The 27107-nt window shown below is 48.8% G+C and overlaps 1 protein-coding gene across 1 annotated transcript in view; it reads left to right on the forward strand.

Annotated features, from left to right (window-relative positions):
* Positions 1-27107, forward strand: part of LOC130130455 (neural cell adhesion molecule L1.1-like) — a 254889-nt gene that overhangs the window by 83413 nt on the left and 144369 nt on the right. The window contains exons 6-11 of the mRNA XM_056300168.1: positions 225-339; positions 18310-18494; positions 18802-18933; positions 21489-21632; positions 22086-22197; positions 26870-27030. Coding sequence (XP_056156143.1) covers positions 225-339; positions 18310-18494; positions 18802-18933; positions 21489-21632; positions 22086-22197; positions 26870-27030 — 849 coding nt within the window. The remainder of the gene's footprint in view (positions 1-224; positions 340-18309; positions 18495-18801; positions 18934-21488; positions 21633-22085; positions 22198-26869; positions 27031-27107) is intronic.

A 27107-nucleotide genomic window follows, 5' to 3' on the forward strand; every position in this document is an offset into this window, starting at 1 on the left:
ACACACACACACACACACACACACACACACACACACACACACACACACACACACACACACACACACACACACACACACACACACACAGATACTTCTCGTAGATTCGGTGATATGGGATGTGAGTTTTTCACGCTGTGCTGTGTATCTAGCTTTACGTTAACTGTCTTCTTTTTGTCTTCATCTCGCTGTCTCTCACTCATTCTCTTTTGTTCACCCCCATCTAGGCAATGATGTTGTGCGCTTTAAAAAACCCCACTTGCTCCATCCGCCTGGGTCCCATACCTCTTTGGTGGCTCTGAGGGGTCAAAGCCTGACACTCGAGTGTATCCCCAAAGGCCTGTAAGGATCTGTGTCTGTTTCTATGTGTGTGTGTGTGTCTGTGTGCGTGTGTGTGCGTGTCTGTGTGTGTGTGTGTCTGTTTCTATGTGTGTGTGTGTGTATTGTGGACCACCTCTTTGCCCATCTGAAATTTGTCTCTGTTTGTCCAATATCCTGACCTGCTGTCTACTTGTTTCTGTTTCAACGTTTTTATTCATTTGCCTAATTTTCTTAATGCCTTTTACTTGGGACCTCTTTTCCACCTGAACAATGCCGGCGCCGGTGCCGGTGCCGATGCGGAGCCAGTTCTCCCTTGGTACCATTTGAGAACCGGCCCGCATTTCGACAGGTTTGAGAACTGAACTGAACGTTACGTAACGAAAGTTGGGGTAATTTCCATCCATTATCCGAATGGATGGAAATTACCCCAACTTCCGCTTTTAAAGCACTACATCTCGCATTTCAAGTTTGTCTGTTTCTGTGGATGCCCAGAGTGCCAAGAAAGCATTGGTCTCTTCCACAGACCACTGGCTCAACTTTTCACTGCTGCTGCTTTCGCTCATGTTTTCTCAAAATGGCGGCGAATTAGTTTTACTGCGGAACTAAACATCAATAGACATGCGCCAAGGGTAAAGGGGTGGGCAATTTCTTGTGATAGCCCCTCCCATAAGCACTGACATCAGCGGTTCCAACTTCTGGTCCAGCAATTTTGCGGTGCTGTGCCAGAGCCAGTTTATTTGGCACCGGCACCAGTCTTTTTTCGGTGGAACAGTGTGGAACCGGTTCGAGATTAGGCACTGGTGCCAGGGCGGAGGAAAAGGGCCCATAGTACACTTATAACTGGTAAGTCATGGTAGACATAGTAGACATGCATGATAGACTAATGAGAGTAGCACAGTGAATGAATGAATGAATGAATGAAACCTTTTTAGCCCCTTGGGCAATTTGCTTGGCAGAAAGAACATTGTTATGTGTTGGCCATCTAAGTTGGTCCCTTTTAAGATACCGTCACGCTTCCCTTGTGTGTTATAGTTATGCTGATTCCGGGGTTCTGACAAGTTTACATCCGCCCACATGAAATACTCCCCCGTCACGTGCCTCTTCATTAGAAGTTATAGTCAAGTAAAAGTTGGAGTATACACAAAACTGGCGACGAGATAATACGTTCCTACGTTGTGTTTATTATTTTCGGTAGAAACTCCGACTTAAACAAGTTTTTCTCGCGGATGTACAGCGCGAGATTGCGGCTAATTTAGCTACAAACTAGCAAGCTAGCGACCATATTGTAGAGAAGACGGTGCTCGAACAGAGGACAGCGCAGCTGCATGAGGAGGCGAAATCCCCGCGGTGGAAAGGAGACTGAAAGAAAAGGAGAAAGGAACGGCAGTAAGTCAAACGAAACAAAACAAAAAACCAAAAGAAAAGAGGTCGACAAAGTGGACTGGCTAAAAAGGAAAATTAGCATACAGAAGCATAAGGACAAGGCTAATTGCTGAAATCAGTGGAAAACAACCGATACTGTATGAAAATTGCGGCGCTAATTTGAAACATAGGACGATTTGAAGAAAACACAGAGCAATGGAGCGCATACACTCAAAGGTTTGAGTGTTTTATACGTGCTAACAAGATTAATGGAGAGGTTGTAGTGCCAACCTTCTTGAGTGTTATGGGAGGAAAAACATTCAACCTACTGCGCAGTCTTGTGCAACCTGACAAGCCAGGGGACAAATCATATGGTGAGATAGTCCAAATACTAGGAAATCACTACTCTCCTAAGCCACTGATCATCACAGAGCGGGTCAGATTCCATAAAAGGAACCAGGAAGAGGGGGGATGTTTCACAGTTCGTAGCTGCACTGAAACGGTTATCGGCTTGTTCACAAAGCTGCAGCTCGTCTGGTGTTCAACCGCCCTAAGTTCTCCCACACAACTCCCCTACTCATGTCCCTACACTGGCTCCAAGTAGCTGCTCGCATCCAGTTTAAGACTCTGGTGCTAGCCTACAGGGCAGTGAAAGGAACAGCTCCTTCCTATCTCCAGGCCATGGTCAAGCCCTATACCCCCGCCTGACCACTTCGCTCTGCTGCCTCGGGCCCTCTGGTTGCCCCGTCGCTCAGAGGCCCTTGCTGCCGATCGACCCGGTCACGGCTCTTTTCTGTCCTGGCCCCACAGTGGTGGAATGAACTCCCCACTGATGTCAGGACAGCGGAGTCGCTGCCCATCTTTCCGCGCAGGTTGAAAACTCACCTCTTTAAGAACTACTACCCTGCTACTTGTTCTTAGCACTTATTGTATTCACTCATTTAAAAAAAAAATCGCTTTCTTGCACTTTTACTTCAGAGTGCTGATGTAGAGACTTAGATTGCAGACACTGTGGTAAGAAAGGCCATATTGAACACGCCTCTAAAACAAAAAAGACCCACACACACAAGCAGCACATTGAAAAGAAGGAAAGTGGCACAGAAAAAAAAGAAACACGTGAATAAGATGGAGCATGACCAGGATGAGCAGAGCAGCTGTGACTGTGACGATGACACAGTGTGTGTTCTATCTGTGAGGGACAGTGATGATGGATACTGGGTCAAACCACTGTTGGAGAACAAAGCAGTGCGGATGCAAGTAGACACCGGTATACGTGTGTCCATGGTATCAGAAGCTGTCTATAAGGAGAAGCTGCAGCAACTTGCTCTACGAATGACAAAGTTGAGATTAAGGACGTACACAGGTGAGGCTGTTCCAGTGTTAGGCATTGTGGACGTGACAGAACACAACACACAGAAAATGATTCTTCCACTCTACATCATTAAAGGAAACTGTCCAGCTCTGCTAGGCCGCAGATGGCTGGAAAAGCTCAGGCTGAACTGGCAGGATGTGTTAATGACGGAGACACAGGCCCCCTACAGTAGATCTTGGAGAGGCATTGTCCGCTCATCAGTATGACATAAAGTATTGGAAAGCAGACTGGCACGGGAACACAGATGGGCTCTCCAGGCTCCCTTTGCCTGTCACACACACTGAGCCAACACAAGCCGAGATCTTCTACTTCAAGGAAGTATCTGCTGCTCCAGTGACCTCGACTCATGTGAAGAAACCCACACGCACTGATCCAGTCCTGTCTGAGGTTATGGACATCATCACCTGTGGAAGGAGAGGAGAGATGACACAGAGTTTGAAGCCTTACCTGGTGAGAAGGAATGAGCTTTCAGTCCAGTCTGGATGCTTATTCTGGGGCTATATTGTCATCATTCCACCACCACTAAGAGAGAAAGTGCTTGATGAGCTCCACTCTGGACACTGTGGTGTGGTGCGAATGAAAGAGATTGCACGCAGCTACTTCTGGTGGCCGGGCCTGGACGCAGCTATAGAGGAGAAGGCAAACTCATGTTCTGCCTGCCAGAAATTGAGAAACCTCCCACAGCTGGCTACATTACACCCATGGGACTGGCCTGAAGAACTGTGGCAAAGAGTCCATATAGACTTTGCTGGACCACTGGAGAACTACATGTCTTTGGTGGTGGTCGATGCTCACAGCAAATGGCCTAAGGTTGCCATCATGAAGAGCACCTCCTCAGAGAGAACCATTGAAGAGCTAAGGTCTATCTTCAGCCGTTTTGGTGTACCACAACAGCTTGTTAGTGATAACAGCCCACAACTAGTGTCTGAAGAGTTCAAGACATTCATGGGAGAGAACGGAATCCCAACACATCAAGTTTGTGCCGTATCACCCAGCTACAAATGGGCTCACTGAAAGAGTTGTACAGACCATGAAGCAAGCTCTCAAGTCCTCTCAAGGTATGCAGTTCCTCAACGGGCACCTCAGTGTCTTCCTGTTGTCTTACCGAAACACACCTCATGCTACCACAAAGGTGTCTCCTGCCATGGTTCTGCTCAAGAGACAACTCCGCAGTCATCTGGACCTTCTGAGACTACAAAACACAAGAGAGGTTGTGCACCATCAACAGAGTGCTCAGGTAGAGAGACGAGGGAAAGCAAGGCTGCGGAGCTTCACAGCTGGTGACAGGGTTCTCGCCCAGAACTATGCCAAGGGGGAAAAGCGGACACCAGCGACAGTTTTAGCAAAAACAGGTCCAGTGTCGTACCCAGTAGAAACCAGTAGTCATCTAATCTGCAGAAGACACATTGATCAACTACTACACGTTTCTGGTTCCTGTGATGACTCACCTCAGCCATTATCCTTTGATCCAGAACTGGAGGCCTACCAGGAACAACCTCCATCACCAGAAGATCCCCAGACGCCAGCATCTGGAATGGACACAGTTCCAGACATCCCTACACCTGCTGAGGTGTCTACGCCGGGCATCACTTTGCCCAGACCAGGACCCATACAGGCTCCACCCAGAGACACAGTGACTGACTTACCCACAGGTCGTACTTACCCCAGAAGAGACAGACGACCTCTGGATAGACTGACACTGTAGTCTAGAGACCAACCCACAGGGTTGGGGCATAAAAATCCCCCGGGGTTCAGTCCGGGAAACGAGGTCGTCTACCCTCTTTCCCTAGTTCAGGCAAAAGCTCTATATTGTCAGAACAAGTTTTGGTCATTAACATGTTAATTTGTTAAAAGTAAGTATAAAGGGAAGAATACCAAACAATAGAGACTGTGACAGACTGTGCTCCAGACTCTACAAGGCAGCATCCCAATCCATCAGTTACGAGAGCAGAAAGCACCAGGACTGGTTCAATGACCACACAGGCACAATAACCACCATACTCAAAGGCGTGCATAAAGCAAACAGTGCTGTCCTCAACAATCCCACATCAGCTACACTCCAGCAACAATGGCAAGCATACAGGAGAGAGGTGCAGTCAAAATTGCGTGCCCTGCAGAATGAGGGGTGGATATCGAAGGCAAATGAAATACTAACCCACGCCAATAGAAATTATATGCACAACTTTTATGATGCAGTGAAAACCATCTATGGCCAAATAAACTGCTCTGTCTCCCCCCTGAAGTCTGATGATGGTACCACCCTCATAAAGGATCAGAAACTCATCACAAAAAGATGGGCAGAACATTTTGAGACTCTTTTGAACCAGCCTTCCCCAACAGATCCCTCAATCTTGGATGAACTACCTGTCCGCCTCACCATCCAAGACCTTGACCTTCCACCAACCTTTGAAGAGGTTCATTGAGCAGTTAGGTCACTGAAAAATAACAAGATCCCTGGCCCTGAAAGTATCCCTGCAGAGATTTCTAAACAGGGAGGCTACCTCTGCACCCATGCACTTTTCCTGTTCATCTCACACGTATGGAAGAATGAAACTGTCCCTCAGCAGTGGAGGGATGCTAACATCATCTCTATTTATAAAGGCAAAGGAGACAAGTCCCTCTGTGGCAACAGCCGGGGCATTTCGCTACTGGCTGTTGCTGGAAAAGTCCTGGCCAAACTCATGTTACACAGGCTGGTAAAAAACATCTCAAAGGAGCTGTTGCCTGAGTCACAGTGTGGGTTCAGGAGGAATAGGAGTACTGTGGACATGGTGTTCACAGCACGGCAACTCCACGTGAAGTGTAGGGAGCAACACCAGAACCTCTTCATAGCCTTCATCGACCAGTCAAAGGCTTTCGACACAGTCAACAGGGACTTCCTATGGAACGTCCTCCTGAGGTTTGGCTGTCCACGAAGGTTTGTCAGCATCTTTCAAAGATTTCATGTGAGGATGATGGCACGTGTGACCATTGGAGGCCAGGAATCCGAGCCCTTCAGGGTGTGCACCGGGGTATGCCAGGGGTGCATCCTTGCTCCAGTTCTCTTTAACATCTTCCTCCTGTGTGTGACATTGCTGCTCCACAAGGAAATCAGGAAGGACAGTGGGGTTACTGTGGACTTCAGACTAGATGGAAACCTATTTAACATCCGTAGGCTCCAAGCGGTCACAAAAATGACATCTGAGCACATCATCGAGTTACAGTATGCAGATGACTGTGCAGTTGTGGCCCACACATCAGAGGCACTGCAAGCTACCCTTGCAGCTGCAGGAAGGGTGTATGGTAGGCTGGGGCTCTCTATAAACGTGGCAAAGACTGAAGTAGTATGCCAGTGGGCATCTACTCCTCCATCTCATTCACCAACCTTCACCATCTCCGACAAACTACTTGCAACAGTGGAATCCTTCAAATACCTGGGCAGCTTCCTCTCTGACGACTGCAGCATCGACAGGGAGACACAAAACCAGATTAAACAAGCATCATCCTCTTTTGGCAGACTTAGGAGAAGGGTCTTTCGAAACGAAGACCTCAACCTCCCCACCAAAATATCTTTCTACTTGGCAGTTGTCATCATGACTCTCCTCTACAGCTGTGAGGCGTGGACCCTGTACAGCCCCACCTCAGGATGCTTGAGGCCTTCCACATCAGATGCCTACAATGCATCCTGAGGATAACCTGGCGTGACCGAGTGACCCATACTGAAATACTCTGCAAGACCAACTGCATCAGCATGGAGGCTACCGTCACCCAGCACCAACTTTGCTGGCTCGGTCACGTCATCAGGATGCTTAAGGAGCGCTTACCGCGTAAAGTGCTGTATGGCCAGCTACATATTGACCGCCACTTGGCAGGGGGCCAGAAAAATGGTACAAAGACCATCATAAAGAAGTGCTGCTTGAACCCAAGCCCACTGGAGGGCACTGCCGCCCAACGCTCCATCTGGCGGCAGCTCTGTCAACAAGTGGTGCAAAAGCTCGAGAAGGACCGAGGTGATTGACGGACCAGGAGACGTATGAAGAGACATGAAGCCAGTACCACACCTACACCCCCAGTCAGTCATCTCACCTGTTGTGTCTGTGGCAGACAGTGTGGATCGTGGATTGGGCTTTACAGCCATAAGAAGATTCACAAGTAACAGAAGCAGGATTGTCATCATTGGACACGACGGACAACCTTAAGTAAGTAAGCAAAGTGAGTGTGAGTGAGTGAGTGAGTGTGTGTGTGTGTGTGTGGGGGGGGTGGTTGGGTGGGCCCTGTGTTGGCCTGGCGGCCTGTCCAGGGTGTCTCCCCGCCTGCCGCCCAGTGACTGCTGGGATAGACTCCAGCATCCCTATGACCCTGAGAGCAGGATAAGCGGTTCAGATAATGGATGGATGATTTCGGGGTTCTGACAAGTATACATCTGCCTACATGAAATACTCTTCGGTGTCATGCCGCTTCATTAGAAGTTATACTCAAGTAAAAGTTGGAGTATACAACACACATAAAAGAATATCAAAAAACATCAACAACCATACATTTTTTTAACATTTATATTAGAAAATATTGTGCATGAGAACTTGAGAAGACAAAACAATGTCAGTTTAAACAATGAGAGTCACAGTTAAAACATAGCAACATGAAAAGAGTAATATAATCAAAGTACTGTGCATCTCAATAGATAAAAAAACAAGCCATATTTTCTGCCTTTTTAAAGGTGCTTTCATATTATATGGAACAAAGCAAAAGAAATAAGTGAATTACTTAAATAATTAATTAATTGAAACCAAAACAATACAGAGGAGGGAAATAAAGGAAAGAAAAGAAGGGGGCTCTGTCAATCAGAGGACAGAGATTGAAGAGAATTGAAAAACGTCAAAAAGATTTCCACTTTTTATAGACCTTAACAGAATTAACTCTCATGGAATATTTAATCTTCTCTAGCTTTAGAAAGGACATGATCTCACAGAGCCGCTGACTGCTGGAGGGAGCTTTGGTTGAATTCCAGTGAAGAAGATAATGGCGTCCTGCCAGTAGTGAAAGTTAGAATATCATAGGACATAGGACAGGACATAGGCCATAGGACAGGAGTGTGTTGTAAACCTTTGACATGAGTGACTTTTGAAGGGGCTCGGAGCTGGGGAACTCATCCCACAGTTGACGGTTTCTATCGTGCTCGTCCTGGTCCTTGCCGTACACGAGTATGTCATCCATGACGACGACCGTGCCCTTGTGGTCTCTCAGCAGAATGCACATTTCCCTCTGGAAGATCTCCGGTGCCGATGAGATGCTGAACGGGAGCTGCTGGAAACAGAACCGGCCTCTGGGAGGAATGAAAGTGGTTAGTTTTACACTTCTGGGATCTGGAATTTGCCAGAAAACCCCTGCCCCTGCTAACTTGGGCACAATGTCCTCCAGCATGGGAAGCATAAACCGCTCGCGCTTAACAGCCTGGTTTAACCGCTTAAGGTCCACACAGATCCGTATCTTGCCGTTCTTTTTGAGTACGGGCACCGTGGGTGCGCACCACTCTGTGGGCTCGGTCACTTCTGTGATGATCCCCAAGGACTGCATGCGTTGCAGCTCGTCGTCCACCTTTGGCATGAGAGGGAAAGGGACCCTGCGTGGCGTGCTGAGGGCATAAGGCTGTATATTGGGCTTAAGCTCAATCATGACAGGTTCACAATTAAGCAATCCAATGTCCCCGAAAACATCTTCGCCAACCTGATCTGTTCTAAAAACTAGGCCCATTTCACATGCAGCTCTGCGACTCAATCGATTGTTGGCATTTGGCCCTTTTATCACAAAAATCCCAATTTTGTGCATCTTCCTCTGTCTCTCCGTGCACGCCACAAACTTCCCCACTGCAGTGCTCCCCCTGGGCTTCTCAGGTCGATTGATGTTTTAACCAGCTGTGGCCGTTCAGGCAGTGACCTATATGCAGTCTGTGACATGGTAGTGATGTCCGCCCCTGTATCGATTTTAAAATTAACCAACTTGCCGCAGATCGGTAACTCCATTTGCCACTTTTTCTCAAAATCCATCCCCTCAATGCAACCGAGAAAGTAGGGGCGGCTTTCACTTTCCGCTTCGCCCTCATGCGCATCATCCTGGTAAACGACCTCCCTCACGTCTCTGGTTTTGCATACGGCAGCAAAATGTCCCAGCTTGTTGCATTTCCTGCACCGCCTGTTGCGTGCAGGGCATTCCTGTTGCTGCCCGTGCGCACGAGTACATGGGGGGGGGGCTGTTTTGGGCCGCTGTGCGTTTCCATCGCCCTTATTGTAGTGGTTGCTAGCGTTACTGCGGTCGCGGTTGGCATCGGCGCCCTGTGCTTTGCTAACTGCATTCAGTTCAGCTGTAATTCCTTCCGCATTCTGCTGTTTAACCAGCTCGAACTGACGGGGGGCCATTTGCACCGCTTTTCCTAGCGGGAGCTCATCTTCCATCTGCAACTTCCGTGACACGCCTCGGTCAGCAACTCCGATCACAACTCTATCGGGAATGTGCTCTTCCTTTAATGCCCCGAACTCGCAGTCTTCTGCCAGCTCATATAAACTCCTCCTCACCAAGGCCTCGACAGTCTCTCCAGCTCTCCGCGAGTGCTGGGGAAACATGCACGTTCGTGGAGGACGTTTCTCCGTGGTACGAAATGCTCGTTGAGTTTACTGACCACCCTGTCATCATCGTTAGCGTGAGGAGCCTCTTCGAACGTCAATGAATTAAAAATAGCTTCTGCATCTTTCCCCATTGCGTATATCAAGGAATTGACTTGGATCTCACCATCCTCCGCATTTAGCTTGGTTGCTAATGGAAACCGGGAAAACCTCTGAATCCAAATCGGCCATGAAATCAAACGCCTCGGGGGGAGGAACTTTCGCCATTCCTCGTCTCACCGGACCAACTCCGTTCCCGATTATTGAGGTAAGTGGATTGGAAGATCTTCTGACACCATGTCATGTGCATATACGACAGGCAAGGGAGTCGCGATTAATACCGAGCTTTATTCAGCCATCTGCTTCCAGTCCAGAGTAGAACAATCCCAGAATGCCCCAGTACAGAACCGCGCTAAAACATATGGTTGCGTGCCCCTCCTCTTACCTACACAGCATGCTGGGCACAGTAGTTCTCATCACAGTCCATAAACCTCCTCTTTGGCCTTCCTCTTCTCCTCTTCCCTGGCAGCTCCATATTCAGCATCCTTCTCCCAATATACCCAGCATCTCTCCTCCACACATGTCCTAACCATCTCAATCTTGTCTCTCTTGCTTTGTCTCCAAACTGTCCAACCTGAGCTGTCCCTCTAATACACTGATTCCTAATCCTGTCCTTCTTCATCACTCCCAATGAAAATATTATCTTCAACTCTGCCACCTCCAGCTCCACCTCCTGTCTTTTCATCAGTTCCACTGTCTCCAAACCATATAACATAGTTGGTCTCACAGCCATCTTGTAAACCTTCCCTTTAACTCCTGCTGGTACCATGCTGTTGCAAATCACTCCTGACACTCTTCTCCACCCTGCCTGCACTCTGTTCTTCAACTCTCTTCTGCACTCCCTGTTACTTTGGACAGTTGACCCCCAAGTATTTAAACTCATACACCTTCGTCACCTCTACTCCTTGCATCCTCACCATTCTGCTGTCCTCCCTCTCTCCTAGCCCTGTGAGAAAAGCAACCACTCTGGCACTTATTTCAACTTATTAATAGCTCTCCCAGCTTGGAGCTGAAGGCCCCGAGCTGCACCAATCACTCACTCACTCACTCACTCACTCACTCACTCACTCACTCACTCACTCAATCACTCCTCACTCTCCCAGCCCAGAGCCTGCTCCCTGTCCTGAGCTGAAGGTCTAACTCAGGCGGCACAAATCATTCACTCACCCACAATTTCCATGCCACAGTTGGTAACCGTCCATGAATTTTAATTTGTCCCTTTTAAATAGTTTACTTCTCCTCGGTTCTGATCGCTCAGCGTAGAAAGTATTCACAATATACTTCAGGTTCATCTGCAAAGGTAATTAAATGCTTGCAACCGCTTACTTTTTTGAAGATGAACTGCAACTTTAGCGTGTGCGCGCTACACTGTCCGTGTGCTGCACTCCTCGCAGTAGAGCATTTTCCCCATACACAATAATAGGAAAAGGAGCAGCTGTAAAATAGTGGACACATTTTTTCAAGCATCACAGCCCCCGCGAAATGACACGTTTCACTATCTGGATTTAATCCATTTGATCTAATAACATTTCAAAAGTCTAGAAAAGCTGCATGATTCAGTTATTTTCCAATTCAGTTATTTTCGCGTTTGCGGTGGCCTCGCCCAGTACCGATTATGGAGTGTATTTGTCCATGTCTGCATCTAAGTTTGTGTCATCGTACAACATTTTTTTTTGGATCATCTATTTCACTTGGCTAGGAGAGCTGGCACTGGATCGGCTGAGAGAGCTTGGTCTGCTTCATCCTGTGGGCTCAAGGAGGAGGCAAGCGGGGCAGGCTAAGCTAACTGCTAGCCCACGGCCCTGCCTGAGAGGAAACACCGAGGCGGTCTGGCAGCGGCCTCGCCTAGCATCAATTGCGCAGTATTTTTGTCTGCGTATGCATTTGTGTCGTCGTGTGGAGTGCGGGGGAGGTGTGTCGAGGGTGTCTGGCTGGAGAGATGGCGTTGGATTGGCTGAGGGAGATTGGTCTGCTACATCTGATGGGCCCAAGGACCACAGTCCTGCCTGGAGCTGCGCCTGAAGAGGAAACACCAAGGGTGGTCTGACAACATGGAAGCAGGGCAGGCTAAGCTAACTGCTAGCCCATGCAGAGAATGAACGCCGGCCAGGATGACTGTCAGAATTGGCTGGCGTGCGTTCTCTGGATGGTGGAGTTTTTGGACTGTGTTGTACTGGGTGGACTGTGTTGTACTGGGTGAACTGTGTTGCACTGGGTGGACTGTGTTGTACTGGGTGAACTGTGTTGCACTGGGTGGACTGTGTTGTACTGGGTGAACTGTGTTGCACTGGGTAGACTGTGTTGTACTGGGTGAACTGTGTTGCACTGGGTGGACTGTGTTGTACTGGATGGACTGTGTTGCACTGGGTGGACTGTGTTGTACTGGGTGGACTGTGTTGCACTGGGTGGGCTGTGTTGCACTGGGTGGACTGTGTTGTACTGGGTGGGCTGTGTTGCGGTGGACTGTGTTGTACTGGGTGGACTGTGTTGCACTGGGTGGACTGTGCTGCACTGGGTGGACTGTGTTGCACTGGGTGGGCTGTGTTGCGGTGGACTGTGTTGTACTGGGTGGACTGTGTTGCACTGGGTGGACTGTGCTGCACTGGGGGGACTGTGTTGTACTGGGTGGACTGTGCTGCACCGGGTGGACTGTGTTGCACTGGGTGGACTGTGCTGCACTGGGTGGACTGTGTTGTACTCGGTGGACTGTGTTGTACTGGGTGGACTGTGCTGCACTGGGTGGACTGTGTTGTACTGGGTGGACTGTGTTGTACTGGGTGGACTGTGTTGCACTGGGTGGACTGTGTTGCACTGGGTGGACTGTGCTGCACTGGGTGGACTGTGTTGCACTGGGTGGGCTGTGTTGTGGTGGACTGTGTTGTACTGGGTGGACTGTGCTGCACTGGGTGGACTGTGCTGCACTGGGGGGACTGTGTTGTACTGGGTGGACTGTGCTGCACCGGGTGGACTGTGTTGTACCGGGTGGACTGTGTTGTACTGGGTGGTCTGTGTTGTACTGGGTGGACTGTGTTGTACTGGGTGGTCTGTGTTGCACTGGGTGGACTGTGTTGTACTGGGTGGACTGTGTTGCACTGGGTGGACTGTGTTGTTGGTTGTTTTTGCTTTGTTCTCTGTTTTTGTGTGTTTTTGGATATGTGTTTTTGTCTTTTGTTTTGCACTGCTGTGGGCTGGGGGAAATGATATTTCGTTTCTTTTTTGTACGTACTAGAACATAAGATGAAATGACAAATAAATTGTTCTTGATCCTGATTTTATCCCATTCAAGTTAGAGGAGGCAGGCTAAACCAGAAGTTAGCTGGCTCGACCGGCGCCAGCGGAAGTCTCTGGTGCATGCTTGCTCTATAGGTGCTGGGACCGGTGGGGGGGGGGTTCCCCAGGGGGGTTCCCCAAGCTCTAGGTGACTGACTCAAGTGACTCGAAAACCTGACTCTTTAGCGAGTGACAGATATAAACTCAAGTCAGTAAAAAGAGTCGAACCTCCCATCACTACTTTCTACACTACAGGTGTGCCTGTATTTTTGGAGACCTTTTCCAGTATGAACACTAACCTTATTGGGACCAATAGTCCCCATGGGGACCATAGCCCGGTCCTAGTGAGGCAAAACGTCATTTCTGATGTCCTGGTTTAGGTTAGGGGGAAGGTATGAACTGGGGTTAGGTTAAGGTTAAGGTTAGGCTGTCCACAATGAATGGAATTGAATGGAATGTCCTAATAAGGATAGCTGCTCAAACGTGTGTGTGTGTGTGTGTGTGTGTGTGTGTGTGTGTGTGTGTGTGTGTGTGTGTGTGTGTGTGTGTTGCCTCTGTATTAGTGTTACAGTAGCCTAGACTATCCATCAACATAATGGATAAAGCCCTTAATACCACAACTAAACTTGTTGTATTCAGGGCTGGCGTGTTTACATGTGCGTCAATTGAGCAGGGGTGGTGGAGTATCCGTGGGCTGGTTGTGGTGGGCCATTTTTTTTAGTCCCAGTCCATCCCTGCCTCTGCGTCTTCAGTTCCGGTCTTGACCTCTTCTGTGCGGCCTTTTCTCCCGTTGTGTTACCTTTTTAGGAGATGTCATTCAATGGAATCTCTTCACCCTCTACCCAAGTCCGTTCCCTAAAAAGGCACCACTGCACCACCAGCACAGTCTTCATTCTGTATTGCACTGTTGCAGAATTTGCAGAAGAGTCTCTGCAGCTCAGTTTTCTTCTTCATGCACACGACTCTAGGACTTAGCATACAGGAAAAGACGAATATGGGTTTGGCAGATGCCAGCAGAATGCTACCTGCCCTGACTAAATTTGGTGGAGGAGGAGGAATATCATCTTTGGGGAATGCCCTTTTCTGTTTCAGCATGACAATGCCCCCATGCACAAAGGGGGGTCCATGAAGATGTCGTTTGCCGTGTCTGGTATGGAAGAACTTAACTGGCCTGCACAGACCCCTGATCTCAACCCATCTAACACATTTGTGATAAATTGGAATGCAGACTGTGAGCCATGCCTCCTCCCTAACATCTGTGCCCAACCTCACTAATGCTCTTGTGGATTAATGGGAGCAAATCCCAGCAGCCATATTCCTAACGCTGTCAGAAAGCCTCCCCAAAAGAGTGGAGGCAGTTCTATCAACAAAGTGGGACCTATTCCATATTAAAGCCCATGGTTTTGGAAGGAGATCTTCATCGAGCACATATGGGTGTGATATTTGGGTGTCTACACACTTTTGGCCATGTTGTGTATCATTAAAAGGACAGTGAGTGAGTGGAAAGTCAACACATATGGGTGTGATATTTGGGTGTCTACACACTTTTGGCCGTGTTGTGTATCATTGAAAAGACAGTGGGTGAGTGGAAAGTGGAAATAGTGATGCTTTTCGGGACATATTCATTGTTCCTGTGTAAATGTGTCAGCAAGTAGTTGTGTTGGCCTGTGCACAACGTACATAAATGCACATTGTGATTGGCTGATCAGAGTCTACACGCTGGCCTGAGAAACTAGTCTCTAATTAAGTTGTCTAATCTCTCTAATGTCGTGTAGCTATTTTCCATTTGCATTGATATACCTTCTTCCCCAGGGAGCAAATGTTCCGTTTCCATGGCAACGAATTGACTCTCATCATAATAATCATCATACTATTCCACCACTAGTAAGATCCTGTACATGTATTTATGTGTGTGTGTTGCCCTGAGTTCTCACCACTCCTCTTCGGTTTCACTCTAGCTTCTTGCATAACTTTATTGATCAATCTCTGAACCCTTCCTCCATCCTGCATATTTCATTATGTCTTTTTGTCCATCACTCTTTCAGTCAGTCTACCTGTCTCAGTCTCAGTCTCTGTCTCAGTCTGTGTCTGTGGTCTGTGTCTGTGGGGTGTGTCTGTGGGGTGTGTCTCGGTCTGTGCCTGTGGTCTGTGGGGTGTGTCTGTGGGGTGTGTCTCGGTCTGTGTCTGTGGTCTGTGTCTGTGGGGTGTGTCTGTGGGGTGTGTCTCGGTCTGTGTCTGTGGTCTGTGCCTGTGGGGTGTGTCTCGGTCTGTGTCAGTGGTCTGTGGGGTGTGTCTGTGGGGTGTGTCTGTGGTCTGTGGGTTGAGTCTGTGGGCTGTGTCTGTGGGGTGTGTCTCGGTCTGTATCTGTGGGCTGTGTCTTTGGGTTGAGTCCGTGGGCTGTGTCTGTGGGGTGTGTCTAGGTCTGTATCTGTGGGCTGTCTCTTTGGGTTGAGTCTGTGGGCTGTGTCTCGGTCTGTGTCTGTGGGCTGTGTCTCGGTCTGTGTCTGTGGGTTGTGGTTGTGGGCTGTGTCTGTGGACTGTGTCTGTGGGCTGTGTTTGTGGGGTGTGTCTCGGTCTGTGTCTGTGGGATGTGTCTGTGGGCTGTGTCTATGGGGTGTGTCTCTGGGGTGTGTTTCTGGGGTGTGCCTGTGGGGTGTGTCTCGGTCTTTGTGGGCTGTGTCTGTGGGTTGTGCCTCGATCTGTGTCTGTGGGCTGTGTCTGTGGGCTGTGTCTCGGTCTGTGTCTGTGGGCTGTGTTTGTGGGGTGTGTCTTTTGGGTGAGTCTGTGGGCTGTGTCTGTGGGCTGTGTCTGTGGGCTGTGTCTCTGGGCTGTGTCTTTGGGTTGAGTCTGTGGGCTGTGTCTCTGGGGTGTGTCTCGGTCTCTGTCTGTGGGCTGTGTCTGTGGGGTGAGTCTCTGGGCTGTGTCTTTGGGTTGAGTCTGTGGGCTGTGTCTCTGGGGTGTGTCTCGGTCTCTGTCTGTGGGCTGTGTCTTTGGGGTGAGTCTGTGGGCTGTGTCTCTGGGGTGTGTCTGTGGGCTGTGTGTGTGGGGTGTGTCTTGGTCTGTGTCTGTGGGCTGTGTCTGTGGGGTGAGTCTGTGGGGTGTGTCTGTGGGCTGTGTCTGTGGGGTGTGTCTGTGGGCTGTGTCTGTGGGGTGTGCCTGTGGGCTGTGTCTGTGGGGTGTGCCTCTGGGGTGTGCCTGTGGGCTGTGTCTCTGGGGTGTGCCAGTGGGCTGTGTCTGTGGGCTGTGTCTCGGTCTGTGTCTGTGGGCAGTGTCTCTGGGCTGTGTTTGTGGGGTGTGTCTCGGTCTGTGTCTGTGGGCTGTGTCTCTGGGCTGTGTCTTTGGGTTGAGTCTGTGGGCTGTGTCTCTGGGGTGTGTCTCGGTCTCTGTCTGTGGGCTGTGTCTGTGGGGTGAGTCTCTGGGCTGTGTCTTTGGGTTGAGTCTGTGGGCTGTGTCTCTGGGGTGTGTCTCGGTCTCTGTCTGTGGGCTGTGTCTTTGGGGTGAGTCTGTGGGCTGTGTCTCTGGGGTGTGTCTGTGGGCTGTGTGTCTGGGGTGTGTCTTGGTCTGTGTCTGTGGGCTGTGTCTGTGGGGTGTGTCTGTGGGCTGTGTCTGTGGGGTGTGTCTGTGGGCTGTGTCTGTGGGGTGTGCCTGTGGGCTGTGTCTGTGGGGTGTGCCTCTGGGGTGTGCCTGTGGGCTGTGTCTCTGGGGTGTGCCAGTGGGCTATGTCTGTGGGCTGTGTCTGTGGGCTGTGTCTCTGGGGTGTGCCTGTGGGCTGTGTCTGTGGGCTGTGTCTCGGTCTGTGTCTGTGGGCAGTGTCTCTGGGCTGTGTTTGTGGGGTGTGTCTCGGTCTGTGTCTGTGGGCTGTGTCTGTGGGGTGTGTCTCGGTCTGTGTCTGTGGGCTGTGTCTGTGGTGTGAGTCTGTGGGCTGTGTCTCGGTCTTTGTGGGCTGTGTCTGTGGGGTGTGTCTTGATCTGTGTCTGTGGGCTGTGTCTGTGGGCTGTGTCTCAGTCTGTGTCTGTGGGCTGTGTCTCAGTCTGTGTCTGTGGGGTGTGTCTTGATCTGTGTCTGTGGGCTGTGTCTGTGGGCTGTGTCTCAGTCTGTGTCTGTGGGCTGTGTCTCGGTCTGTGTCTGTGGGGTGTGTTTGTGGGGTGTGTCTCGGTCTGTGTCTGTGGGGTGTGTCTGTGGGCTGTGTCTCGGTCTGTGTCTGTGGGCTGTGTCTGTGGGCTGTGTTTGTGGGGTGTGTCTCGGTCTGTGTCTGTGGGCTGTGTCTGTGGGCTGTGTTTGTGGGGTGTGTCTCGGTCTGTATCTGTGGGCTGTGTCTTTGGGTTGAGTCTGTGGGCTGTGTCTGTGGGGTGTGTCTCGGTCTGTATCTGTGGGCTGTGTCTTTGGGTTGAGTCCGTGGGCTGTGTCTGTGGGGTGTGTCTAGGTCTGTATCTGTGGGCTGTGTGTTTGGGTTGAGTCTGTGGGCTGTGTCTCGGTCTGTGTCTGTGGGCTGTGTCTGTGGGCTGTGTCTGTGGACTGTGTCTGTGGGCTGTGTTTGTGGTGTGTGTCTCGGTCTGTGTCTGTGGGATGTGTCTGTGGGGTGAGTCTGTGGGCTGTGTCTATGGGGTGTATCTCTGGGGTGTGCCTGTGGGGTGTGTCTCGGTCTTTGTGGGCTGTGTCTGTGGGTTGTGCCTCGATCTGTGGCTGTGGGCTGTGTCTGTGGGCTGTGTCTCGGTCTGTATCTGTGGGCTGTGTTTGTGGGGTGTGTCTTTTGGGTGAGTCTGTGGGCTGTGTCTGTGGGTTGTGCCTCGATCTGTGTCTGTGGGCTGTGTCTGTGGGCTGTGTCTCTGGGCTGTGTCTTTGGGTTGAGTCTGTGGGCTGTGTCTCTGGGGTGTGTCTCAGTCTCTGTCTGTGGGCTGTGTCTTTGGGGTGAGTCTGTGGGCTGTGTCTCTGGGGTGTGTCTGTGGGCTGTGTTTCTGGGGTGTGTCTTGGTCTGTGTCTGTCGGCTGTGTCTGTGAGGTGAGTCTGTGGGCTGTGTCTCTGGGGTGTGTCTGTGGGCTGTGTCTGTGGGGTGTGTCTGTGGGCTGTGTCTGTAGGGTGTGTCTGTGGGCTGTGTGTGTGGGCTGTGTCTGTAGGTTGTGTCTGTGGGCTGTGTGTGTGGTCTCTGTGCAACACATGATGTATTTCTCTTCCATGTCCGAACTGTTCACTGATTGCTCCTCGTCTCGCCCTACTCTTTCCTCCTTCCTCTATCTTCTCTCTACTTCTCTCTTGTTTGTTGTATCTTTTCCTCCATGAACCCGTCTCTATCAGGCCTACACCGGAGGTGGAGTGGACGAAGAGGGATGGCAACCTACAGGAGACGGGTGGGGAGTTATCTAACTACAACCGCTGGCTTTTCTTTGAGAACGTTACCCAGGAGGATGATGGAGAGTATGAGTGCCGAGCCAGCAACATCCAGGGATCGGCCGAGCACTCCTTTACGGTCACCGTGGAAGGTACCCACAGCGTTGTAAACAGACACACACACACACACACACACACACACACACACACACACACACACACACACACACACAGACAAAAGCTGTGGGTCATGTCGTCCCGGCCTCTTCATACCTGCTGTTCGTCTCTCTCCCTGCTGATGGCCTTAAGCTTTCACTCCCCACGTTCCTCTCTCACTGCACCGAGAATGTAGCGGGTGATTTTTGTTAATGTTGTTCGTTTTTGTGCCTGTGTGTGTGTGTGTGTGTGTGTGTGTGTGTGTGTGTGTGTGTGTGTGTGTGTGTGTGTTTTGGGGTGTAGCTGCACCCACCTGGGTGAAAGAGCCTCAGAACCTGCTGTACGCCCCAGGGGAGACGGTGCGTTTGGACTGCCAGGCAGAGGGCATCCCAACTCCCACCATCAGCTGGAGCATCAATGGCCAGCCCCTCGCAGGTGCTGTCAGCTCTTCCTGCAAATGATAACACAATACACAAACAAGATAGGCCCTCTGGGATTGTGCAAATCATTGTTAGTTTTTTTAATTATAAAGAGTTCTGTGGCATAGACAACGCAGACACAGTGTCCACAGTATTTTCTGCAGTGAATTCTGCGTTTGTTCATTTAGAAATTTAAACCAGTTTATGGCACGTCAGTATTAGCTATTCAACACGAGGCCGCGGCCATGTTGGAGGACTTGCGTAATTGAAAATGGCGAGTGACGATATAAACACAAAACTAATGCCATCGGCATCTGCAGATAAACTTGAAGGAGGTGTGAAAAGTCGCTACCAAGAGAAAATTAAAAAGACTGGAATAGATCCACTGCTCATTTCTGCTCAAAGGTTCAGTCCAGAATGTCTATCGCCATCTGAATCTTGTGACGTTCTTTCATATCTTGTTTTGGACACAAGCTTTTACACAACACACCAGTTCAGAGCATTTGGAAGCCCTCAAGCCTACAATCACATGGTTTCTGCATGTATTAGTGGTGTTATGGTTATAACACGTGTTTTGGTTAGGCATTCTCAACGAATGAAGGGTCCACTTGTTCAGCTGTGGATCATGACAACTGAAGACGGTGTAGTACTGGTTGTATGGCCGGGTTGGGCCAATGTTGCTCGCGCATAGCACGTGTCTTGTTTTATGTAGACGTGTGGATACCACTTAGTGGCAAACTACCATGCACTCAAGTGAAATGTACATGGCTTTTGCCTCCACATGTCATGCACGTTGATTATGCAGAGGTAAATGCCATTCAACGATGATTTTGCCGTTTGTTATGGCCCTAGTGCCGTGTGTTGTGTGTATGTGTAATTTCCCTATCCAAGTAATCCCCCGCCTCCTGTGGAGCCGCTGGTTGAGGCCAGGGGATTCCAATCCATCATCAGCTGGGTATGGCCCAGCAGTAGCAGTGGGTCATTGTTGGCTGCCAGGGAGAGCGAGAGAGAGAGAGAGAGAGAGAGAGAGAGAGAGAGAGAGAGAGAGAGCTCTTGTGTTTGTAGTCAATACTCTTTGAGAAGGAGGGTGAAACCTGTGCTAACTCCTTGAGAAGGAGGGTGAAACCTGTGCTCACTCCTTGAGAAGGAGGGTAAAACCTTTGCTAACTCCTTGAGAATGAGGGTGAAACCTGTGCTCACTCCTTGAGAAGGAGGGTGAAACCTGTGCTAACCCCCTTGAGAAGGAGGGTGAAACCTCAACTAACTCCTTGAGAAGGAGGGGGAAACCTGTGCTGCTGTTTTTGTTTCTTTTTTCAGCCTGATCTGAGTTTGTTTGCTACCTAATCCTGGTTATTTAAGAGCCAGCGCCTTCCGTTGCCCTTTTTGTTGTATATATTGGCTTGGGGTTAGTTTTTGTTGGTAAATTTGTTTGTTTTTACACCTAGATACTTTTCTCTTTCTTTTTTACTTCCCCTCATCCCCTGGACCTTTAACAGGGAACGTAACACTGCTGAAGTGCAATTCGCCCACAGCGTTCCTATCCTCCAACATGGCCGACAATACATTTTTTGGTGACTTTTGGTCACATGTTCAAACACACACTATTGACTGTAGTACAGTATTAGTGTTAGTATCAATCACAGTGCTGGCAACCTTTATTAGCTCAAGAGCAAACATTAGATAAAAATAGTTCATTTTCTCAATTTTGCTCTGCCCAAATTTTTGCAGCATTTTTGTTCTCCTGCCTGTCAAACCTACTTGTGCCCTTGTGGCTCTGAGTCCTTGATGCTACTTAAAATTTAAGTTAACAGTGCTCTTACCAATGCATTCTTCAGTGAATTATTTGGTCATTATACAGTAAGCCGTCTAATTCTTACGGCCGCAGATGGAGAGTCTATTCCCCTGCTCATCCAGACAGTCCACTCATGGTCCATTACCGCAGAAAGTCTTTTAAAGCACGCATTCTTTTGCCAAGTTTCTCTTTGGAGAAGGTGTGGCCGAGGTCCTTCTCTGTCCTGAGTGCTTTTCACAGAGAGATAGATGCAGTGTGAAAGAGAGCTTGCAGAGGTTGAGAGACAGAGGGGTACTGACACACGTCAGTATAATGTTCCCTCAAAGACACATTGTTCTGATGTTCAGAATGAGTTTTTGATAATCATTATAAAACATAAATGAATAATTAAAATGTGTCTGAAGAAAATTTGTTCTCACTGCAACCTGCACAAAAGCTGTAGCTGAAAGTCTAAGAGGGACGGATGAGAGGCCAAGTTAAAAAAAAAGACTTGTAACAGCTGTCACTTTAGCAGTTGGAAGACAACGTCTTGGTTAAACATGACTTTGTTGTGTCAACACATCAGTTGGCTCAGGGTTCGATGACTCTGTTTGACTGACTCTGCCAAAAGGAATGTTGACCTCATAGAAATGGAGTTGCATTTGTAAACTCTTCCTTCAGTTTCTGTCCCTCTCTTCCATCCTTCCTCTCATCCTTTTGCCCTGTCTCTGTTTCTCTCAATTTCCTTTCATTTTTCATTTGTCTCTGTCCATCTCTATTCTTCTTTCCACTGCTTCCAGAGGTGGATGAAGAGACTCGCCGGAGTGTGTCTGGTGGCACGTTAATACTGGTGGATGTTAAATTCTCAGACACAGCTGTGTACCAGTGTGAGGCCACGAACAGACATGGCAGCATCCTCATCAACACCTACATCTATGCCATTAGTGAGTCCACACCAAACATGTTCAACAAGTCTCAATCGACTCAGGTCATTTCAAACCAGAAATAATTTCAAAAGAGTGTTTTAAAACAATTTTGACCAAAGGGCAGTACTTTTAAGAAGAATAAAATCAGGCAAGAAAGGTATGTGGCTCTGTGTGGCTAAATTGGTAGAGCACCTGGTGTTCTGGTAGCATATACTGTGATATGCATGTCACTGATCCTGCTGGGGCTAGATGTCTGATCCTCAGCACAACCTCCCATACTGCCATGTGATGCAGTCAGATGCATGTCACTGAAAAGCACTTTGTGTTGTCCAACTAGAAAAGAGCTGTTGAAAGTTATTCATTCATTCATATGTGCAATTACTAAGATCTGTCTGTCTGTCTGTCTGTCTGTCTGTCTGTCTGTCTGTCTGTCTGTCTGTCTGTCTGTCTGTCTGTCTATCTATCGCTCAGAGCTCCCTCCTCAGATACTGTCCTCCGATGGAGTTGTGTATCGAGTCACTGAGGGTGGAGATGTTATGTTGCACTGCGCTACCTTTGGCTCTCCGCGACCACAAGTCACATGGTAAGAAAAATGCGCAAACACACAAATTCCGAGCTCTAAGCTAAGACTGAAAAGCTACTAGTAACAAAACAGCCTCAATATGTCAGTCCACGGCATCATCTTTTACCAAGTACGGTGTTTTGCAATTTGTTCATCTTCTGTGGGCTTTGCACACAAAGTATTTTACTTCAAAACCTTCTATTGGGTTGTATTTACTTCTTATGATTTAAACTGTGACTGTGGCTGAGTGTGAGCCAGTACATTTTCACAGTGAAAGAGGTGGTGAGAAAACGACATAAGGTAGCCAGAAGTCCAAAGCACATAGGGGCCAGTTTCTTTTCTCTGAGGCACTGTTGCATTGGTCTGTGTTTGAGTAGTGCTCCCAAGTGGTTCTTACAACAGGCAGTGTTCTGTAGTAGCAATGGTCTCATTTCAGGACCTGGTCCCGTTCTGTTGTAGTGATGGTCTCATTTCAGGACCTGGCCCCGTTCTGTTGTAGTGATGGTCTCATTTCAGGACCTGGCCCTGTTCTGTTGTGGTGATGGTCTCATTTCAGGACCTGGCCCTGTTCTGTTGTGGTGATGGTCTCATTTCAGGACCTTGTCCTGTTCTGTTGTGGTGATGGTCTCCTTCAGGACCTGGTCCCGTTCTGTTGTAGTGATGGTCTCATTTCAGGACCTGGCCCCGTTCTGTTGTGGTGATGGTCTCATTTCAGGACCTGGCCCTGTTCTGTTGTGGTGATGGTCTCATTTCAGGACCTGGCCCTGTTCTGTTGTGGTGATGGTCTCATTTCAGGACCTGGTCCTGTTCTGTTGTGGTGATGGTCTCCTTCAGGACCTGGCCCTGTTTTATTGTGGTGATGGTCTCATTTCAGGACCTAGCCCTGTTCTGTTGTGGTGATGGTGTCATTTCAGGACCTCGCCATGTTCTTTTGTGGTGATGGTCTCATTTCAGGACATGGCCCTGTTCTGTCGTGGTGATGGTCTCATTTCAGGAACTGATCCTATTCTGTTGTGGTCATGGTGTCATTTCAGGACCTGGCCCTGTTCTGTTGTAGTGACTGTGGCTGAGTGTGAGCCGGTACATTTTCACAGTGAAAGAGGTGGTGAGAAAACGACATAAGGTAGCCAGAAGTCCAAAGCACATAGGGGCCAGTTTCTTTTCTCTGAGGCACTGTTGCATTGGTCTGTGTTTGAGTAGTGCTCCCAAGTGGTTCTTACAACAGGCAGTGTTCTGTAGTAGCAATGGTCTCATTTCAGGACCTGGTCCCGTTCTGTTGTAGTGATGGTCTCATTTCAGGACCTGGCCCCGTTCTGTTGTAGTGATGGTCTCATTTCAGGACCTGGCCCTGTTCTGTTGTGGTGATGGTCTCATTTCAGGACCTGGCCCTGTTCTGTTGTGGTGATGGTCTCATTTCAGGACCTTGTCCTGTTCTGTTGTGGTGATGGTCTCCTTCAGGACCTGGCCCTGTTCTATTGTGGTGATGGTCTAATTTCAGGACATGGTTCTGTTCTGTTGTGGTGATGGTCTCATTTCAGGACCTGGCCCTGTTCTGTTGTGGTGATGATCTCATTTCAGGACCTGGCCCTGTTCTGTTGTGGTGATGGTCTCATTTCAGGACCTGGTCCTGTTCTGTTGTGGTGATGGTCTCCTTCAGGACCTGGCCCTGTTTTATTGTGGTGATGGTCTCATTTCAGGACCTAGCCCTGTTCTGTTGTGGTGATGGTGTCATTTCAGGACCTCGCCATGTTCTTTTGTGGTGATGGTCTCATTTCAGGACATGGCCCTGTTCTGTCGTGGTGATGGTCTCATTTCAGGAACTGATCCTATTCTGTTGTGGTCATGGTGTCATTTCAGGACCTGGCCCTGTTCTGTTGTAGTGATGGTCTCATTTCAGGACCTGGCCCTGTTCTGTTGTGGTGATGGTCTCATTTCAGGACCTGGCCCTGTGCTGTTGTGGTAATGGTCTCATCTCATGACCTGGCCATGTTCTGTTGTGGTGATGATCTCATTTCAGGACATGGCCCTGTTCTGTTGTGGTGATGGTCTCATTTCAGGACCTGGCCCTGTTCTGTTGTGGTGATGGTCTCATTTCAGGACCTGGCCCTGTTCTGTTGTGGTGATGGTCTCATTTCAGGACCTTGTCCTGTTCTGTTGTGGTGATGGTCTCCTTCAGGACCTGGCCCTGTTCTATTGTGGTGATGGTCTAATTTCAGGACATGGTTCTGTTCTGTTGTGGTGATGGTCTCATTTCAGGACCTGGCCCTGTTCTGTTGTGGTGATGGTCTCATTTCAGGACCTGGTCCTGTTCTGTTGTGGTGATGGTCTCCTTCAGGACCTGGCCCTGTTTTATTGTGGTGATGGTCTCATTTCAGAACCTGGCCCTGTTCTGTTGTGGTGATGGTCTCATTTCAGGACCTCGCCCTGTTCTGTTGTGGTGATGGTCTCATTTCAGGACCTGGCCCTGTTCTGTTGTGGTGATGGTCTCATTTCAGGACCTCGCCCTGTTCTGTTGTGGTGATGGTCTCATTTCAGGAACTGATCCTGTTTTGTTGTGGTGATTGTGTCATTTCAGGAACTGATCCTGTTCTGTTGTGGTGATGGTGTCATTTCAGGACCCGGCCATGTTCTTTTGTGGTGATGGTCTCATTTCAGGACCTGTCCCTGTTCTGTTGTGGTGATGGTGTCATTTCAGGACCTGGCCCTGTTCTGTTTTGGTGATGGTGTCATTTCAGGACATGGCCCTGTTCTGTTGTGGTGATGGTCTCATTTCAGGACCTGGCCCTGTTCTGTTGTGGTGATGGTCTCATTTCAGGACCTCGCCCTGTTCTGTTGTGGTGATGGTCTCATTTCAGGAACTGATCCTGTTCTGTTGTGGTGATTGTGTCATTTCAGGACCTTGTCCTGTTCTGTTGTGGTGATGGTCTCCTTCAGGACCTGGCCCTGTTCTGTTGTGGTGATGGTCTCATTTCAGGACCTAGCCCTGTTCTGTTGTGGTGATGGTGTCATTTCAGGACCTCGCCATGTTCTTTTGTGGTGATGGTCTCATTTCAGGACATGGCCCTGTTCTGTCGTGGTGATGGTCTCATTTCAGGAACTGATCCTATTCTGTTGTGGTCATGGTGTCATTTCAGGACCTGGCCCTGTTCTGTTGTAGTGATGGTCTCATTTCAGGACCTGGCCCTGTTCTGTTGTGGTGATGGTCTCATTTCAGGACCTGGCCCTGTTCTGTTGTGGTGATGGTGTCATTTCAGGACCTGTTAATGTTCTGTTGTGGTGATGGTCTCATTTCAGGACCTGGCCCTGTTCTATTGTGGTGATGGTGTCATTTCAGCACCTGATCCTGTTCTGTTGTAGTGATGGTCTCATTTCAGGACCTGGCCATGTTCTGTTGTGGTGATGGTCTCATTTCAGGACCTGGTCCTGTTCTGTTGTGGTGATGGTCTCATTTCAGAACCTGGCCCTGTTCTGTTGTGGTGATGGTCTCATTTCAGGACCTGGCCATGTTCTGTTGTAGTGAGCCATGCGGGCCTGATGTCACCAGGCTACTTGGAGGCTTTTGCTAGAGCTGATCCTTACACAATTTTTGTAATATGAATTAGGACTTTTATCTAATAATTAATAGATTGACCTTCACAAGGGGGGGTCTAAATCCAGGTATAGCTGGAGTAAACAATCGATATGATACTCTAAAGCACAGTGAATTAATCTTCGAAAAATTACTCAGTTACCATCTATTAAACATTGAAGATTTAGTCTGCAGTAAAGTATGATTAATTGTTTTACTTTTTGCATTTGCTGAAGAAATTGTCATATCAAGTGGTGATTTTCAAGTGATAATACATTTAGGGGCGAGACCTTTCAATTAGAAGTCGCTAGAATCAGTGTGAAATCTGGCTCAGGCTGTCACTGTTTACACCTGACTGGGCCAACATCTACTGGACACTTTGACTACGGTGTGACTACAATGTGACTACAGTGTAACTACAGCATGACTGCAGTGTACCTACAGCGTGACTACAGTAGGACTACAGTTTAACTACAGCATCTGCATACAACAACCCTGGTCTTCCATTTGACTTAAATGCAAAAAGAAAATGCTTTGACAAAAGAACATTGCTGATGGCTAAATAAACTGAAACAATGAATTCGAAAAACATCATTCGTTTTACCAAAATAACTGAACTTCATTTTGATTATTTTACTGCTACCTCTATCTTTTGGCCACCTAACCGCTGATCCCCATCCTGTCGCTGGAAAGAACTGCTCTTCTGAGCAGTTCCCAGTGAGAGAGCTACTACTTTAAGATGGGAAGAACGTATTAAATATTTACAGTGATAGCTGACATCCCTGCACACACCCTAAACAACACTTACTGGCTGAGATGTAATGTGAACAACACAATTTCCAGACATATATATTAGGACTGAAGGTCATGCTACAGTGTTGTGATGGATACAATTTTCCCTCTGCTCCTCCTCTCCATTAATTGATCCATCATTTGTCTATCATCCATTCACTTATTAGCCACAAAAAGAAACATTGCTCCAAGCAGCTGGGTTGACAGCTGTTGCCTTGGAATATGGTATAGTTTTACTGATTACAGTAACTGTGTATGTTGTGTGCATATGTATTTTTTGCATACACATATGTATTCATATGTGTGTGGTGTGTGTGTGTGTGTTCTTTAAAGGGAAGGGGAGGAGCGTATGCCTTTATTGTCTGACCCTCGCATGTCCCTGCTGACCAATGGGACATTGGAGCTGTCCAACGCCAGTCGAGACGACAGTGGAGAGTACAACTGCTTCATCAAACACACCAACATCTCCATCACCGCTCACCTGAAAGTCCTCAGTGAGTACAACCGCCCCGCCTCAGGGTGCTGCAGCCCCACTAGAGAGCGTTTGCTCACTGCTGGTGTAAACGGAGGG

Source organism: Lampris incognitus, chromosome 2 (assembly GCF_029633865.1).
Source record: "Lampris incognitus isolate fLamInc1 chromosome 2, fLamInc1.hap2, whole genome shotgun sequence".
Classification (NCBI taxonomy): domain Eukaryota; kingdom Metazoa; phylum Chordata; class Actinopteri; order Lampriformes; family Lampridae; genus Lampris; species Lampris incognitus.